General features: G+C 42.0%; 1 protein-coding gene across 1 annotated transcript; it reads left to right on the forward strand.

Moving 5' to 3' along the window:
- Window positions 1–4,450: 4,450 nt before the first annotated feature.
- On the forward strand, window positions 4,451–16,654 carry LOC103129900 (phospholipid phosphatase-related protein type 5). Its single transcript, XM_016665491.1, has 3 exons — window positions 4,451–4,519; window positions 7,507–7,639; window positions 16,386–16,654. The coding sequence occupies exons 1-3, from the start codon at window positions 4,451–4,453 to the stop codon at window positions 16,652–16,654; spliced, it is 471 nt and encodes a 156-aa protein (XP_016520977.1).
- Window positions 16,655–16,865: the final 211 nt, after the last annotated feature.

Consider the following 16,865-nt stretch of genomic DNA (forward strand, 5'->3'; position numbering starts at 1 on the left):
AAGGCTGCCCGAGCCCGGGCAACCTTCGCAGTGTGATCCGGAAAAATCGATATAGTCCCGGCTCCGACTTTAATCCGCTGGCGCACCCTCACAAGACGTAAAATGTCCAGACAGTCACTGTAGTAATGAAGCCTGCACACGATTACTTGAGGTCGTTCGTCTGGTTTGGGTTTGGGTTGAAGAGAGCGATGAGACCCAAAAGGAACCGCTGGTGGAGCCAGTCCACCAGCGGTTCCTTTTCCTCTGTGCTAATGGCAGAGGAACAATTCATTACAGGAAAACCATTTATATAACGTCATTGGATGCCATGCTAACCAGCCTTAGCATTCACAACAGGCTCTGCTGATGACTGTAGCTTAGCTGAGTGCAAGGGAGGGAGACAGGGAGAATGGACAGGTGAGAGCACACACAGGCATGACTGTGAGAGCCAAGGCTCCCCCCTTGGCTCTGATTGGTTGTTTTTATACAGCACTAGGAGAAGGTGGAAAAGCTTGTTTTTGTTTTTGTTTTTTTTTCACAGATTATCTGTCTCAATACTGTCATAACATGGTAATACAAACCCTGGTGCAGAAGCTCTCCTCTCTTGGACTGAGTCCCACACTGGGGAACTGGATTCTGGACTTCCTGACCAACAGACCTCAGGCTGTCAGGATCCACAACACCGTCTCCTCCTCCATCACCCTTAGCACTGGCTTGACGCAGGCAGCATGCTCAGCCTCTCCTATCTGTCTGTCACACTGTGTAACAGCACCTTTACTGTTGGACTGAGTGACATTATCGATCTGAAAAGATTATTAAAGATGCCAGTAGGTCTTTATTCTAAAATCATATTTTTTTAGCTTTGAGTTCAAATTTAAAGCAAACATTTCTATCATTTTTGCCAAGCAAAATGATTCTTACATCTGCAGTGGCTGCACATTTCTGCTGAAATCATCCCAACAAGCTTCAACCACACACTGCAGGGTCCGATTGCCTCCTTCTTTCGCTTGCATAATATCTCTTTGACAACTATTATCTTAAAACCATAATGTTCAAATTATTGAATGATGCTCTCTGGAATTTACAGAGTGGAGACAAAATGGGATGGTCCTCCATCTTGTCTCAAGAGTCTCTTTGTGAAGCCATTTCTATTGCTCACATGGAAGCCAGTGTTGTTTTTCCATCTAACATCTGTTGTGGCTACAAACCTGATTACCCTGCAGATGGAGAAATATGGAGCCAGTAGGAATGACAGTGGAAGCTGTTTGGAGGGAGGCTAAATGACCTGCTAAACCTTGTCCTGTGGTGCACTGCTGATGATGACAGATGAGAGTCCTGGCATAGATTTGTATAAAATGAAATAAGTGACAGCTTAAGGATGAAGGATGGAGGAAAAAAAGAGTGCACAAGTTCAACATCACTAGAAGAGCAGTTTAATCAATAAGCCATAAAAGGACAGCCTGATCATACCGTCCTGCTGCAGCCTGCAGGGAGCAGGTCCACTCAGACAGATATGAACAGAAAGCAGAGAACACAGGAAGATATCCATCCATCCATCCATCCATCCATCCATCCATCCATCCATCCATCCATCCATCCATCCATCCATCCATCCATCCATCCATTTTCTTCCACTTTTCCGGAGTAGGGTCGTGGGGGCAGCAGCTTCAGAAGGGAGGCCCAGACTTCCCTCTCCCCAGCCACTTCTTCCAGCTCCTCCAGGGGAACCCCAAGGTGTTCCCAGACCAGCCGAAAGACATAATCCCTCAGCGTGTCCTGGGTCTTCCCCGAGGCCTCCTCCCGGTGGGACGTGCCTGAAACACCTCACCAAGGAGGCGTCCAGGAGGCATCCTTACCAGATGCCCGAGCCACCTCAACTGGCTCCTCTCGACGTGGAGGAGCAGTGGCTCTACTCTGAGTCCCTCCCGGATGACCGAGCTTCTCACCCTATCTCTAAGGGAGAGCCCAGACACCCTGCGGAGAAAACCCATTTCGGCCGCTTGTATCCGTGATTTCATTCTTTCGGTCATGACCCAAAGCTCATGACTATAGATGAGAGTGGGGACGTAGATCGACCGGTAAATCGAGAGCTTCACTTTTTGGCTCAGCTCTCTCTTCACTACGACGGACCGGTACAGCGCCTGTTTCACAGCAGATGCTGCCCCAATCCGCCTGTCGATCTCCTGCTCCCTTCTTTCCTCATTCGTGAACAAGATCCCCAGATACTTAAACTCCTCCACTTGGGGCAGGACACATACACCGACCCGGAGAAGGCATGCTACCCTTTTCCGGCTCAAGACCATGGCCTCGGATTTCGAAGCACCGATCCTCATCCCAGCCACTTCACACTCGGCTGTGAACCGCTCCAGTAAGAGCTGCAGATCACAACCTGATGAAGCAAACAGGACCACATCATCCGCAAAAAGCAGAGACGCGATCCTAAGGCCACCAAAACGGATCCCCTCAACACCTCGGCTGCGCCTAGAAATTCCATCCATGAAAGTAATGAACAGAATCGGTGACAAAGGGCAGCCCTGGCGGAGTCCAACTCTCACAGGAAACGAGCCCGACTTACTGCTGGCAATGCAGACCAGACTCCAACACCGGTCATAAAGGGACCTGACAGCCCGTATCAAAGGGCCCGGTACCCCCTACTCCTGGAGGACCCTCCACAGTACACCCCGAGGAACGCGGTCGAACGCCTTCTCCAAGTCCACAAAACACATGTAGACCGGTTGGGCGAACTCCCATGCACCCTCCAGGAACCTGCCGAGGGTGTAGAGCTGGTCCAGTGTTCCACGGTCAGGACGAAAACCACACTGCTCTTCCTGAATCTGAGGTTCGACTATCCGACGGACCCTCCTCTCACAGGGAGATAGTTAGGGACTAAACAAGTAACACATTGTCACTGTGGCGCTGTCAGCTCCTGCTAAACTGATGAGGAAGTGGACAAATGGTCTTTGGCTCTCAGTGCTGCTAAGCCAATTCTACAGTCTGACCTTGGACCTCAGCCATTCCTTGCCTTTCCCAAAGATGTTTTCTAAACATGTTGGGCAGTTGGAGGAAATAAGGACAGATACAAGGATTAAATAAAACTCACTGTGGTTCTTTTTAAAACAATTGCAACTCTTTTTTTGTGAGTAGTTATAATTCCAGAATTTCAAACTTGGTAACTAGAAAATGAGTTGCACAAAAGCCAAAACTACTCTGAATTTACAATTTTTCTCACTAAATTTCATGTTCATATTTTCTATAGAATGTTAAAAACGGTGCCAAAAAATGGTGGCGAACATTTGTCTTGAGAAAAAGCTAAACTTCCCTACTGTTTTCCTGAGATGTAGCACTGTGGCTCCCAGAATGGAAGAGCTACCATCTGATAGAAACAGGCAGCTGGGCACTAAGGGACAGGCGCATCACATGAACTGGTCAGTTATCCATCTTTCTGAGACAAGCTGATGAGGACTTCAACATAATAGGAATACTTCTAGACTTCCACACATAAACAGTCAGACTACAGGCACAGATTCATTCACATCTGGCTGTTCAGTGGATGATAGAATGACACAACAGTGGAGTAGAACGGAATGAGTGGAATTATCACTTGTTGTCCACTTGTTGTCCACTGGCCCCAGCTGGAGAATGGAGTGGACCGTCCACTTATCTGTAATGAAATCCACAGGAGAAGATGTCAAGGAGGTCACTGTATCATTAACCAGCTGGTCCTCTACCTAAAACAACTCAAGTTTGATCATCAAAGCAATAGAAGAGATAATGGAATTAATTACAAAATTATTATTGCTTAATTTTAATCCCAGGAAATCCAAGCTGAACATGGAGATATAGTTCACCACAGTGATGTTAGATGGCACAGGTGAGGATCTGAACCCTGTGGGAGGATGTTGGACGGGTTATGGAACATTTTTGCAGCTATAGCAGTCTCAAACCAGAAGCAAGCAGACAAATAAACATATAGCATTACCTGCCACACTGTGAACTCCTGCTGGAAGAACCAGTTGCCTCCAAGACCACACAACAGACATTTGTGCACAAACTTGTGCACACTTGGATGCACTGTGTTATATTAGCTGGCTGAATGTCATATGTGTGGATGTTCAGCCCACTGGAAACATCCAGACCAGAAATGGTTTGGGAGTTGTTGGTTCAAATCCCAGAGGATAGAACCTCTGAATTAAACATTAACTCCTTAGTAGGCTGAGTGTGAAACCAGCCAGAAGCACATTTCCTGGATCAGAACCAGTCTGCGCCACCAGGAGCATCCTGGCAAAAGAAGTAAATCAGCCACATGGCTTAGATCAGTGGTGCCCAAAGTTGGTCCTCGAGGGACGGCATCATGTATGTTTTAGTTCTCTCCCTGGTTTAGCACACCTGCATCAAATAATGGCTAATTAGAAGGCCTAAAAAGAACATTGACCTGCTGAGGAGGTCATTAATACCACCAGGGAACTAAAACATGCAGGATGCCGGCACTCGAGGACCGAGTTTGGGCACCATTGGCTTAGATGATGTGGAGCATTCCTCAGTGAGGGCACAATAAATGGACTCCCAATCCAAACCTGGCATTGCATTTTTTTCTACTCCCTTCCTCCAAAGATCATTTAGAAAATGCCTCCCTGAATCATCTGGTGCATCTTCTGTCTGTGGTTAAAGATACCAGACTGCAAGATGTGTTACTACATCAGTCACATCAGTCAGCTAGTTGCTGACTGTCCTTGATCAGCAGAACCTAAATCAGCAGTCATCAGTTTTCTTTTTTTTTTCATATCTTTCACAGAGGCAAAAATCACACAGTGGAAAAGAGTTTTTCAGACAAACTTCTGACAGCAAGAGGTTGGTGAGGACTCTAAAGCAGGGACATCTGTACAGGCAGTATCTTCTGAACTAAAGAAAAATCTCAACACATAACCATTAGTGCCCCACGTTCACATAGAAACAATGTTTAGGAGATCCTAGAAAGGTTTTTTTAAACAAGTTCCTGAATGGAAATTTCTCCCTGTTGTATTCATGTGAACAATGAAAACTCCTCTTTTGTGAAAACACTGACATATTAGCCCAGCTTCTACCTTGACCTATAACCCCAAACATGTCACAGATAACAGAGGTGGATTATGTTTGTCTTATAGTTGATTAGCTAATTCAGTGTGACACCGAGAAGAAGTTTCTACGTATCTCTACTTACAAAGACTTCACTTGTAACTTGTTGGTCTCCCTCTGGTTCTTGTTTTCTTGTGTTTTTATTTTTTACTGCTAACCTTTATGTGCATATGCCATGTTCCATGTTTGAATAGAAACATGTCTGCATAGGGTCGCAACTACATATTATTCAGGTGGATGCGAACACATAAATCGGCGCCCCCTCCCCCCCACCCGGAGGAAGGTACGTGACGGTGAAGGAGCACACGCGCTACATTTTTCAGGTGGATGAGTACACAACATAGACTCGCTCTACCCCCCCCGACACGAAGGTACGTGAAAGGTAAAACTCGTTACATTTACCCTGTTATGGGCGCGAGGGTAAGAGCGCTCAAGTGGATGCGAACTCATCATCGGTGCGCCGCCCCCTCCAGACGGGTTTTGACGCCCCCTCTGGTGAATCCCCCTATGCGTTGCATGCGCTGGATGCCCACTTTTCGCGCCACTGTGTCTGCATGTATGTTTTAAATTGGCTGACAACCTGTTTTAGAAAACAATGTTCCTCTGCTGATGGACCTAACTGAGCATAACAGCTGCTCAAATAATCATCTAACAAACAAACTGTAAATAAGACCGGTTTATGTTTTTGGTTGAACTCCCGTGTTATGGAATTGGTTCTTGTGAAAACATAAAGCATGTGTTCTTGTTCCAGTTTAGTTAGCAAATACTTTGTTCCGGTGTAAGCCAGAAGCAAGTGATTACTGTATTTAGTGATTCGTAATAATCTGCTTCTCTGTCAATTAAGAATGTATGCAGATAGACCCAAGAAATCATGTTCACATCTGACAAGAACTACAGCATGAGCTAAAATTGTTTGCTTATAGCAATAATGTGATACTAAAGAGAGCTGAGAGGAAAACGGGTTTTGTGAAGTATGGTTCTAGTTGAATAATGGCTGCTGTTATTTTTATCTCTACAGCTGCAGCACAGCCCCAGTCACGAGAAGACACTGTTCTGTGTGCAAATAGAAAAATGAACAAGGAATATGTTCGGTATTACAAAACAATGATGAAATGGGGCAAAGCCTGAGTATCATTTCAGTTTAACCAGACTGGAGCTGAACGTCTCTAGTCTTAGCGGTTATTAAAGTTTGTTAGTCATTAAAACATCCAGGTTTCCCTCAGAAAACTAAGCTGGGTGGTCAGGGCACAGAGGCGGTCCACCATGTTTAGAAAACAATGTTCCTCTGCTGAAACCCCTCGCCCCCCTCTTGTTGTTGCGTGATGGATGGTTGTAACTGAAACTGCAATTTCGTTGTCTTTGTGACAATGACAATAAATTATTCTGATTCTGATTCTGATGTTTTTGTATTAAAAAATGTCAGGCTGACAGGAAATATAAAAATATTACTGGGCAATAATGGAAGACACTGTTGACAATATTTAAACACAATCGTAGAGTTTTAAAAGCAACTAACCAAAAAAAAAAAAAAAATACAATTAATTTTTTGCAATTCTGTAAAATCCCAATCAAGTCATCAGTGAGTGGATCTTCAATGTAATGCTGTTCACAGTTAGAGCCGACCCAAAGCATAAATAAACTAAGAAGCAGTTAAAGGCCCCAGACATTCAGGGCCCCATACAGAATATTTTTAATGCAGACCCATCTACAATTTTAACATTTATAATCCAGCCGAAGATGTTTTTACCCTAACATGCTTTTCCTTAAGAGTATTCTGAATAGAATTGTCTCTTAACACATTTTCACACTTTTTACAATTTTTTTTTACACATCTAGAATTTAATTATCTGTATCATTTGAATTTCTCTCTACATATTTGATCATGTTTTGAGTTTCTTTTTCTCTGTGAAGCACTTATTTGTGAAAAAGTTCTATATGTATATAAAAAAGTTACTCATCTGTTTGCTCATGTCTTATGACTTACTGTGGACTGCAGTAGCCTTGTAGAAAAACGTTTAACTGGATTTTCTTTTTTATGTCTCGTGTCTGTTATTTATGATCAAAAAGTAACAACAGACTTCTGGAAGGTCCTGGTTTTATTTTCCAGTCTGTTGTGCTGTCAGTGTTCCTGCAGAGCAAAAAATCCACCCAGGTATTCATTTCTAGATTCCAGCATTCACACAGCAGTAGTTTTTGCCTTCAGGCTATCTGACTTATTTAAAAAAGTTAAATCGCATCACATAAGCTCTCCCTTCTCCTGCAGTACTCCCTCCCCCTCATATGTTTCAGTGTATTCCACAGATGTGCAGATGAAGCCCACAGTCTCATGACTTCAGTGTCATGTAACATACAGTGAGAAAATATTCATAGGAACTGAATTCTGTGATTTGTCTCTGATCTTTTTTTTGCCTTTAGATCACAATAACTGAGACAGTGCTGTTCCTGGTCCAGTACACATCCAAAGAGTTTGATCGCTCAGAGAAGACAGTGGCAACTGGCGACTGCTGTTACCTCAACCCTTTGGTGCGCAGAACCTTCCGGTTCCTCGGTGAGGCTCTCAATTTTTCAGAGTAAATGAAATCAACCTCTCCAGCTCTTTTCTAGTTATGCTGACCAATCAAAGCTGCACTCACAACATTCACACACTCATACCCCAATCTGTAGACAACATCGGATTAGTCTGGAGGGGCTAACTGGGATCAATCCCACAACTTTCCAGTTAAAACTACTCTTCCCAATGAAACACTGGCTCCCTAAATACAATGGGAACATTTTCAAAGGAATCACTGCCGAACCAATTTATTTTACCTGAGTGAAATTTACTGGAAATGTTTTATAGCCCATACTCAGACCCAAACATCTATAAACTGTTCACATTCTGAAAAGACACTGCAAATGTCTTTTGTGACACTGATATTCATTTAATCTGTGAAAAAATGCAATATATGAAAAGGTTTATGTTTTGTAGAAATATATATTCAGCTCCTCCTCTGAAATTCTAATACGTTCCCACACTCTTTAACAGATATGTTAATATTAACACAAATTGTGTCAAAACTCAACACAGTGATGTGTGTGAATATAGACGACACAGTTTGTGTTAAATTCAACACAGTTATTGTGTTAAGAGTATTTAACACAATAATTGTGTTCCTTTACCACAGTTATTGTGTTAAATAATTTTAACACATCAGTTGCGATAAACTATTTGCATGGTAAATATGTTGAATGTTTGGATTAAAGAAGTAGAGCTCAGGCGATGCCTACCTCCAGCTGTCATTGGGAGGCAGGTGGGTTACCATTAGGCAACACAGAGAAAGAAAACCATCCACTCACAACGAATCTGGTGAAAAGCATCTTTTATTCATTGCATATTGAGGCTGTCAAATAAAGTAACAAATAAACAAACAAACAACAACAAGCAGCTGCTTCAATTGACTGTTCTTCCTGTGGAAAGTTCCAGAACTGCAGACATCCACAGAGTAATGTGATTGCTCAACAGTTTAACACATATTCTGTGTCCAGTTTTTTTTTTAACTAAAGCAACTCATAATATGTAGAAAACAACACAAGATGTGTTTATTTGATGATAGCACAGAAAATGAACAACATATTTCAGAGTGCAGGCAACATTCAAATGGCCATATCTTTGTCATATTTTCATCTCTATGTGTTTGGCATTATTAGAAAGCTTAGAATATGCACTTTCTGAATCTGTAAATAAGTCAAAATGCCTCCTGGGACACTTGGTCCTTGTTTTGTCATGGTCAGTCACACTTTATCCAGTCTGGGATCCGGTTTCAACAATGGTCTCTTCTGGTCTCCCAAGACGTCTGTTCCTTGTGAATGCACAGGCACCTCATCTCGTCTCCGTGTGGACAGGGCTTCAGCAGTACCAGAACTTTCCACTTAATAACACATACCACATCGGCCCCTGCCCAGCCCCCTTTGTTAAAAACCACCACACTTAAAAAAAGTTTGCTAAGCCACTGACTAATGATAAACTTTCAATTTCTCGCAAAATCCTTTTTTGAATTGGTAAAATAGGGTCAATAAATAAATGTGATTTTGGCTGAAGAGAAAATGTGTAAATGAAGTTTTGCACCTGATGTTGCTGTGAATGTGGGAAAGCAGTGTTGTCACTGGCAAAGGATGTGTTATGGAATACACGTCTGTGCTTTAATTAGAATGCACCTGAGATATGTTTGATCTTTGAAGAAAATCAAGCATGACCCAATCACTAATTAGAAAATGACTATTGCTGCTATATATAAACTTTAAAATCTCTATTTTTCTTGGAAATATTATGATGTATTTAATTAAAGAGAAATTAAGCCAGAATTAATTACTAAAATAATGTGTAATATTGCTGGAGTGATAATCAATCCACTTAACCTTTGACTCATTGTTTTTAATGGGCTTAAGACATATACAGCGTCCAACCATAATCTTTGAGATTGTTTCTGTATGACCAATAAGATATTCTTTTATAGGTGAGTCAATGTTGCTAAAAAATTATGCTTTTTAAAAATATGATACTTATTTTAAACCATATGTAACATTTGATCACATAGCACATTTCATGGATAACAAACACAAAGGTTTAATGAAAACAAAATCTAAAAACAAAATAACTAAAAGAACATGAAGACTAAAACTAAATCATAAAAATGTCTGTAAGTAGTCTTCTGCTGCCCTCAAAATGAATCAATACAATGTAAAGACAAGAAAACAGTTTTAGAAGTTCTCTCTGGCTGCCTGATCAGATGATCAAACTTGACAAAAACAGAAAGACAGACAGATAACCACCAGAGTCACACAGTGGGTCTCCTGACCTCTCCTGAGGCTGTTTCTGTCCAGAAAGTGTGCACACACACACACACACACACACGCACACACACACACACACACACACGCACACACACACACACACACACACACACACCTGGATCATCAGCGGATCTCTCTCATTATTCTCCCAGCTCTCTGCTTTATTTTGTCTGGCTTAGGATTCTTATTAGCATTGTGAATGGAAAGACTGTCATGTTTCTATGAAGAGAAGTAACAGATTGTTGTCCTTAAGGACTGCAGCAGGTGTGTAAACAGTCCACATGTTTTGATCTTGTAACTGTTCTCTTGTATAATTCACCACAGTGAAAGCTTAAAACAGCATCAGCAGGGACATCCAACATTTCCCTCCAAGTCCTCCCGACATCAAGCAGAAGCCAAACGCTTTCAGCTTCTGCTTCATTTCAAATTTTGTCTTGCTTTATTTTAGCTAATAGCAAAACTCACATGTGTTTCACTCAGTCTGCCTACTTCTGCACTGCTTTAGTATATCTGCATGTGTGCCAGACAGTGCTGATTTATTCCCACTGGTTTCTGCATCTCTGTCTGCAGTGGAGCGGCAGCCTCATGTGCTCAGCCATCTCGCAGCTTCACAGCACTCTCCTCTCATTCATGCCTACCCAGGCTTTGCATAATGACTCAGTGTAGCTGCGCTGTTTAGGGGAGATTAAATTTAGAACAGAGCTAAGGGCCGTGGAGCTATCACACACTCCACCAGTGTCTTCAGCTGCATGCATTCAGAGCTTTGTGTTGATGCGCAGTCCACTCAGTCAATCAGTAAGATACTAAGCTGTAAGTGTATTTTAAATTAGGGGCAGTGCTATATTATAAAATAGATTATTTTTTTGCATAGAAGAATGACAATATGAGTTATGAATAAACCTTCCCTTTCTGCTCTTTTCTTTTCATTAACCCTGGGGCTAAGGACCTAGGTCAGATGTGGGCAGTAAGGACAGAAAGTTCATCCTAGTGGTATTATCTTTATTGGAAAGAATATTTTTAATCCATGACATTAAAAATCCTATTCACCTGCCTCCTGTGCTACTTATGTTCCTGTCTGACTTTTGTTTCTCACTGGTTTCTGGTTTGGTCTTGGTTGGTTCATGTTCTTGTCCATGTCATGCACTGTTATTCCTTCTTCATGCCCAGCCAGTTATTTAGTTCTTTGTTTTTGATTTACTTATTTTTTAAATAAACCTCAGCTATGGCACTCTACTCCTGCCATTGGTGCTTTGGCTCTTTATTATTCAGCCTCACCAACCATAACAAGAATCACGGATCATCTCTTCTTATGATCTGAGTATGTGGATACACCTGCAAGTTTCTGATATTTACCACTTTTACCTTTTCACTATACTGCTGAAATGTTGCTGTTCTGCATCCTCTGCAGATATTTCAAAGATATCTATGAAGGATATTTCTATTCTATTCTATGCAGACATATTCCTCTTGAGTGTAATGGTCAGATAAACACATTTCATAAAATATGAATTAACACTTTCACACTGTGTCACTCTGTATTCAACACCTCTGCCTTGACTTTGCCAAAGTGTTGTGTGTGAGCACCAGTGAGCGGAGAGTCTGGGGAGCTGTGATAACTTTGATGTTGACTTGTGTAGAACTGCAGCTCTGTAGAGATACTGGCACTATATCAAACAAGAGGTGCATTACAAACACACACACACACATGTATACACACATATACAGGTAAAATTCAGATATTTACATCCACCGCATAAAAAAACATAACCTTTCTTCTCAATGTTGGACATTAATTTAGTCTAAATTTTCCTATTCATGGCAGGTAGGATCAAAAATATTTCTGTATTAACATCTGTTTATCTGCTGCCTTAGCCGCCATGTTTCACACTGTTAGGGAAATCCATCTCAGCTGCTATAACCTGCATCTGTTCCATCACTGATACAAGATCCCTTCAGCCATTCAGTTTTTGCCAGATGAATAGTTACATCATGTGAGTAAAAATGTCCAGCAGTCGTTCCATACCTGTTTCTGACTCCCTGTTCTTGACCAAGCCTTCACTCCCTGAAGTTTTACCTCTTCTCTTGTCTATCCTGGATGTGACACTTGCCAACCCATTGCCGTTATGGACTTCCACTCTGGTCACAGACTCCCACTTTTTGCCCACTCCCCTTTTGATAATTCCGATCCTGCCCTCTTGATAACAGTTCCTTCCTGTATTTCCAACCAAGCTCTGTTCCTGCATTCTCCATTTGCTCATTGTGTCCATTCTCTGCCAAAGATGTTCCCTTCTTGGATTTCCTCTCATCTGCTGTTGACGGTTTTCACCAAAGATGTTAGCACCCTTCCCATGCCATGAAACCAGTGCTCTGATTTAGAGCACTGGTGCTCTTTATCAGTGCTCAGATCTGGCCAGATCACCAACCTTCTCACGCCTTTTACAGTTGCTCCTAAGTCCTAATGAGCAAGGTCAAAGCTTCCAACAACTCCTTGCTTTTAAATCAGTCTTTGAACACATTTCCTGTGCTGGTTCTCATTTTCAGTTCTCAAAGTCAAGATATTGCAGCATATTCTTGCATAAAATTGGCTCGTCACCAGCACAGGAACGGCAGTATGATGTGGAGAGTTCACTAGTCACCCTGGAAAGTCAGAAACTACGGATGTTTTATCCATGTTGGCCTCCTGGAATACACAGATTCAACCTCCAGCAACTGCAGTAACCTCCAGACTACTGGAGTTGCTGGAGCTCCTAAGCATTGCTTTCAACTGTCCGGTTTCCTACGGAGAAGTGTAAAGTTACTTTTGCACTGATGTACCTGCTCTCTGATGTAGTTGAGCTATGGGACACTGCTGAGTGGACTAGAGTCTCTGAAATCTGCTAATCCTTTCAGTCATTTTCCAATGACTTAAGCTGAATTTTTGACCTTGAGCGACCTTGAAAGTAAGAAAGCAATACACTGTGGGTGCTGTGGTGGTGCAGGGGTTAAGTACAACCCACATATGGAAGCCTTAGTCCTCAATGCTGCCGTCGCAGGTTTGATTCCCGGCCTGGTGACCAATGCCACATGTCTTCTCCTTCTCTCATTACCCTTTTTCCTGTCAATTCACTATCAAATTAATGCCACCAGAGCAGGGGTGGGCAACTCCAGGCCTCGAGGGTCGGTCTCCTGCAACATTTAGATGTGTCTCTACTTCAACACACCTGAGTCAAATAATGAGGTCATTAGCAGGACTCTGGAGAACCTGACTGCACTTAGGAGGTGAGTCCAGTGTGTTGGACCAGGGAGAAATCTAGCAGTTGCAGGACACCGGCCCTCGAGGACCAGGATTGCCCACCCCTGCACTAGAGCCAGTAAAACTTTTAACAAAAGAAAGCAATACACCAAAGTTCTTGTTACCTTTACCCAATTTTTACCCTTGAAAATTAGGTAAAGTTACCAATTTTTTTGAACTATCACACTGTCATAAGTTTTATCCCAGGGGATGATGGGATGGCACTCCTGCTGGTGCTTCTACTCCAGTCCCTTGGTATTCAGCCTCCACCACTATGCAGTCCAGAGTTGGCTGGTGGGGGTCCGGTAGGCGATGCCTCCACTCTTCCAACCTGCTCATCTCAGTTCCAAGTCCTGATGGGGATGGAACCTGTCAGTCTACTTCCCTGTTTGCCTGCCATCCCACATTCTTCATCTTCTCACCTGCTCCACATCATTCACTCCATAACTTGCATCTGTTCCATCACCAATATATGATCTACTCATGTGAGTAGATCTATCCGGGATTCCTTCCATGCCTGTTTTTTATTCCCTCTTCTCAACCAAGCCTTCAGTTTCTAAATTTATGGCTCTTGCTTTGTCCATCCTGTAGATGGCGCTCCCTAACATTTCTGGTCAGCCACTCTCGCTATGCAGAACCGTAACTACCACTCTGACAGAGTGACCATCACAAAGTTCTGATCTCAGAACTAAAACACTGTTTGAGCCTACAAACCTGACCCAGTTTCACCAGAAAGAGACGGACCAAATTCCAGCAAGCCACTGGGAGAAGCAGGTGAAAGGAAACCCAAAACATTGTACAGTTTAAAAAGTAATTGTAGCAAATTCTAAGGAACTGTATGTAAACTTATAAATTTGAGGAAAGTAAAGACAAAAATGTTGCTCTCAAATGGGAGAGAGAATTTGGGATTTAGCTCTGCCTACTCTGATACTTAGAAAACAGAAAATAATTTTGCTCATCCTAACTGACCTGAAAGAGAGGCAGTTCATTCTAATTAACTGTCACAGTGAGACGAAAAAGTTGTGTCTTTTTAAACAGTGGATGGAAATATCCTGGTCCAGTTGTTTGACAGATGGATGGCCTTTACTCCATGAGCATCTGCTCAGAACACACACACAGTATTTCTCCACAGCAGCTGTGACGCCATGCTGTGTTCAAAGAAAGCAGGCTAGGTCTGATTCATGTCCTGCTAAGCAAGTTTTGCTCTTTCTGGTCCCTGAGTCAGAATGAAGGAAGCTGGGGGTGAAAGCCATCCGTAAAACACAAAGAGCCAAAGAAACTGGGACAATGTCAGAAAGATAAGGAGCGTGGTGACTACACAACAACTGAGTCACACAACGCTTGACTAAAGCTATTTGATGCTTGTTAAGAAGTGAAGCTGTCAGCATCTAGACCAGCTTCACACTCTGTTGGTAAGACAGGAAAGACAATGAGTTCAGCTGATGACAACCAAACTCCTCTGATGCCGCGCTGCAGTCTCTAATCATAGGTTTCTCTCAAAGCCTGCAAGATTTAATTAGTGTTGCACAAACACTTGACAGGGACTTGAGAAGCTGTGAATGTTGCTCTGACAAATAACACTTCTCAGATGTTTGTGCGCGCGTGCGTGTGTGTGTGCGTGTGTGTGTGAGAGTGTGAGACTGTATATGAAAAACCTGCCTGAGTAAGCACCTGTTGGATAATTCAGACTGACAGAGGATTGGACTATAGCAGAGTGGAGGCAATTATTCTGTTAAAGCCTTTCAGTCACTGAAACATAAAGGCCGGTTGGTCGGTTTGAGTGGCTGAGTGAACGTGGTTCAGGGAGTATTAACATCAAGAGATTCTGTAGAAACATCCTCAGGTCTGTGCTGGTGGAAGTTGAGCTTCTACAGCACAACTGGACTTTTCACACTATCCTTCTGGATGTTAACTTAGTTCTTGGTAAGCAAGTAAATTAATAAATGGCATAATGTAATGTTGTGGTGACTATTTAGTTTTTAATAACCTCTTTTTGTGATGAGACAAAAATATACTTTTTCTTTTGCTGTTTTAGAAAGAGGAGTCCATTTTTACAGTTTTCCATTTCAAGGTCAGCCTGTTAAAAACCATTCTAATTCAGGTTTTCAGCAGGTCTTATAATGTCAAATGTCAAACTTTCACTTCCATTTTCTGTTTTGGATTCTTTTAAAAACTTAAAAGTTATTACTCTTTTTTTTCTTTCAATCTAAATAAATATTTAGATTTATTTAGATTGAATAAATATCTACATTTTGTAATAAGATGCATATAACACATTATGGTTATATACATCTAAATAATTATAATACTTATATGCATTTAAATAAAGGTTTGTAACCTTTATTTAAAAAATAAAGGTTGCAGACCTTTATTTTTCATAAAGGTCTGTAACCTTTATAAAAAAAATTTGTTTTTTTTTTACATATTTGTTGAAACTGTCACTATGTGGTGTGTGAAATAAATCAGGTTCATCCAGCTTCTCCTGGTACTATCCAGAAACAAGCAACCAAAGTCAGGAGGGGGGTCTTAGAGCTGGCAATCAGCCCGTGGATGGTGCTGCTCATCCTTTCCCTCCCATAGACATTGCTTTGCTGCAGCTAGCCCAGCCTGTCATGAATACTGAGGCTAGTTAGCATGGCTACGCTTTTCCTGTAATTGTAAGTTGTTTCTCCACCTTTATCACATTGAGCAGCAAGTACCTAAGGTCGATTGACAGCACTTAGACCCTCCTGCTGGCTCTGATTGGTTGTTTTTGGTCGGGAGTAGTGCATTTCTTCAGATGGCAACAGCAGCAGAGGGAGGAGGTGAAGGAGATCAATCTTTTCTCTTAATATACCATCAAGACGTGGTAACAATTTTGGCAATTATGTAAATTTTTTAATGAAAGTTACATATTGCAGCTTTAAATAAATTGTGTAGGGAAGAAAAAACCCTTAAAAGTTAATGACATACAAAGAAATCCTTAGGATCCATAACCCATGGTTTTATATACATACATACATAGACTTGAAAAATGATTTTTAAAAACTCATAAAATCAACCCTAGCAAAGTGAATTATTATTATTATTATTTATTATTATTATTATTATTATTATTAAGATCAATGAGGATTTCTCTGACATCAGATTTGTGATCTAGTTTGTCCTGTTTATGATCTGTGGTCCACCTCTTCAGCTTTTATTTCTTCCCCAGGAGTCTACGCCTTTGGCCTCTTCACGGTTGACATCTTCGTCAATGCAGGGCAGGTAGTGACAGGGAACTTGGCGCCATACTTCCTGACAGTGTGTAAGCCAAACTACACAGCACTCGGGTGTCAACAGGCGCTGCGCTACATCAGCCACCAAGAGGCCTGCACAGGGAATCAAGACGATGTCCTGAGGGCCCGCAAGACCTTTCCCTCAAAGGAGGCTGCTCTCAGCATCTATGCTGCTCTCTATCTGGCTGTGAGTTTATCTTTCTGATCTGTGGGCCAGATTAATCTTACAAGCACTCTGATCAGTTTAGCTGTGTATCTACACTGTTTTCTGAAGGTTGCTGGTTCAGTTTTTCTTTCTGTTCGCTGTATTTTTGATTGCTCTGTGAAGGGCCCTCCAGTCATGTGGTTTTGGACTGCCAGTTACTCCCTGCATGGAGTAGAGAGCAGATTGCCTTTGTTATCTTTGTTATGTTAAA

This window comes from Poecilia formosa, unplaced genomic scaffold (genome assembly GCF_000485575.1).
Source record: "Poecilia formosa unplaced genomic scaffold, Poecilia_formosa-5.1.2 Scaffold590, whole genome shotgun sequence".
In the NCBI taxonomy this organism is placed as follows: domain Eukaryota; kingdom Metazoa; phylum Chordata; class Actinopteri; order Cyprinodontiformes; family Poeciliidae; genus Poecilia; species Poecilia formosa.

Coding starts and splice junctions, on each gene's coding strand:
- LOC103129900 (XM_016665491.1), top strand. CDS start 4,451: ATGCAGGATGCCGGCACTCGAGGACCGAGTTTGGGCACCATTGGCTTA. Junction 4,520..7,506: donor ATGATGTGGAGCATTCCTCA/GTGAGGGCACAA, acceptor TTTTGCCTTTAG/ATCACAATAACTGAGACAGT. Junction 7,640..16,385: donor CAGAACCTTCCGGTTCCTCG/GTGAGGCTCTCA, acceptor TTTCTTCCCCAG/GAGTCTACGCCTTTGGCCTC.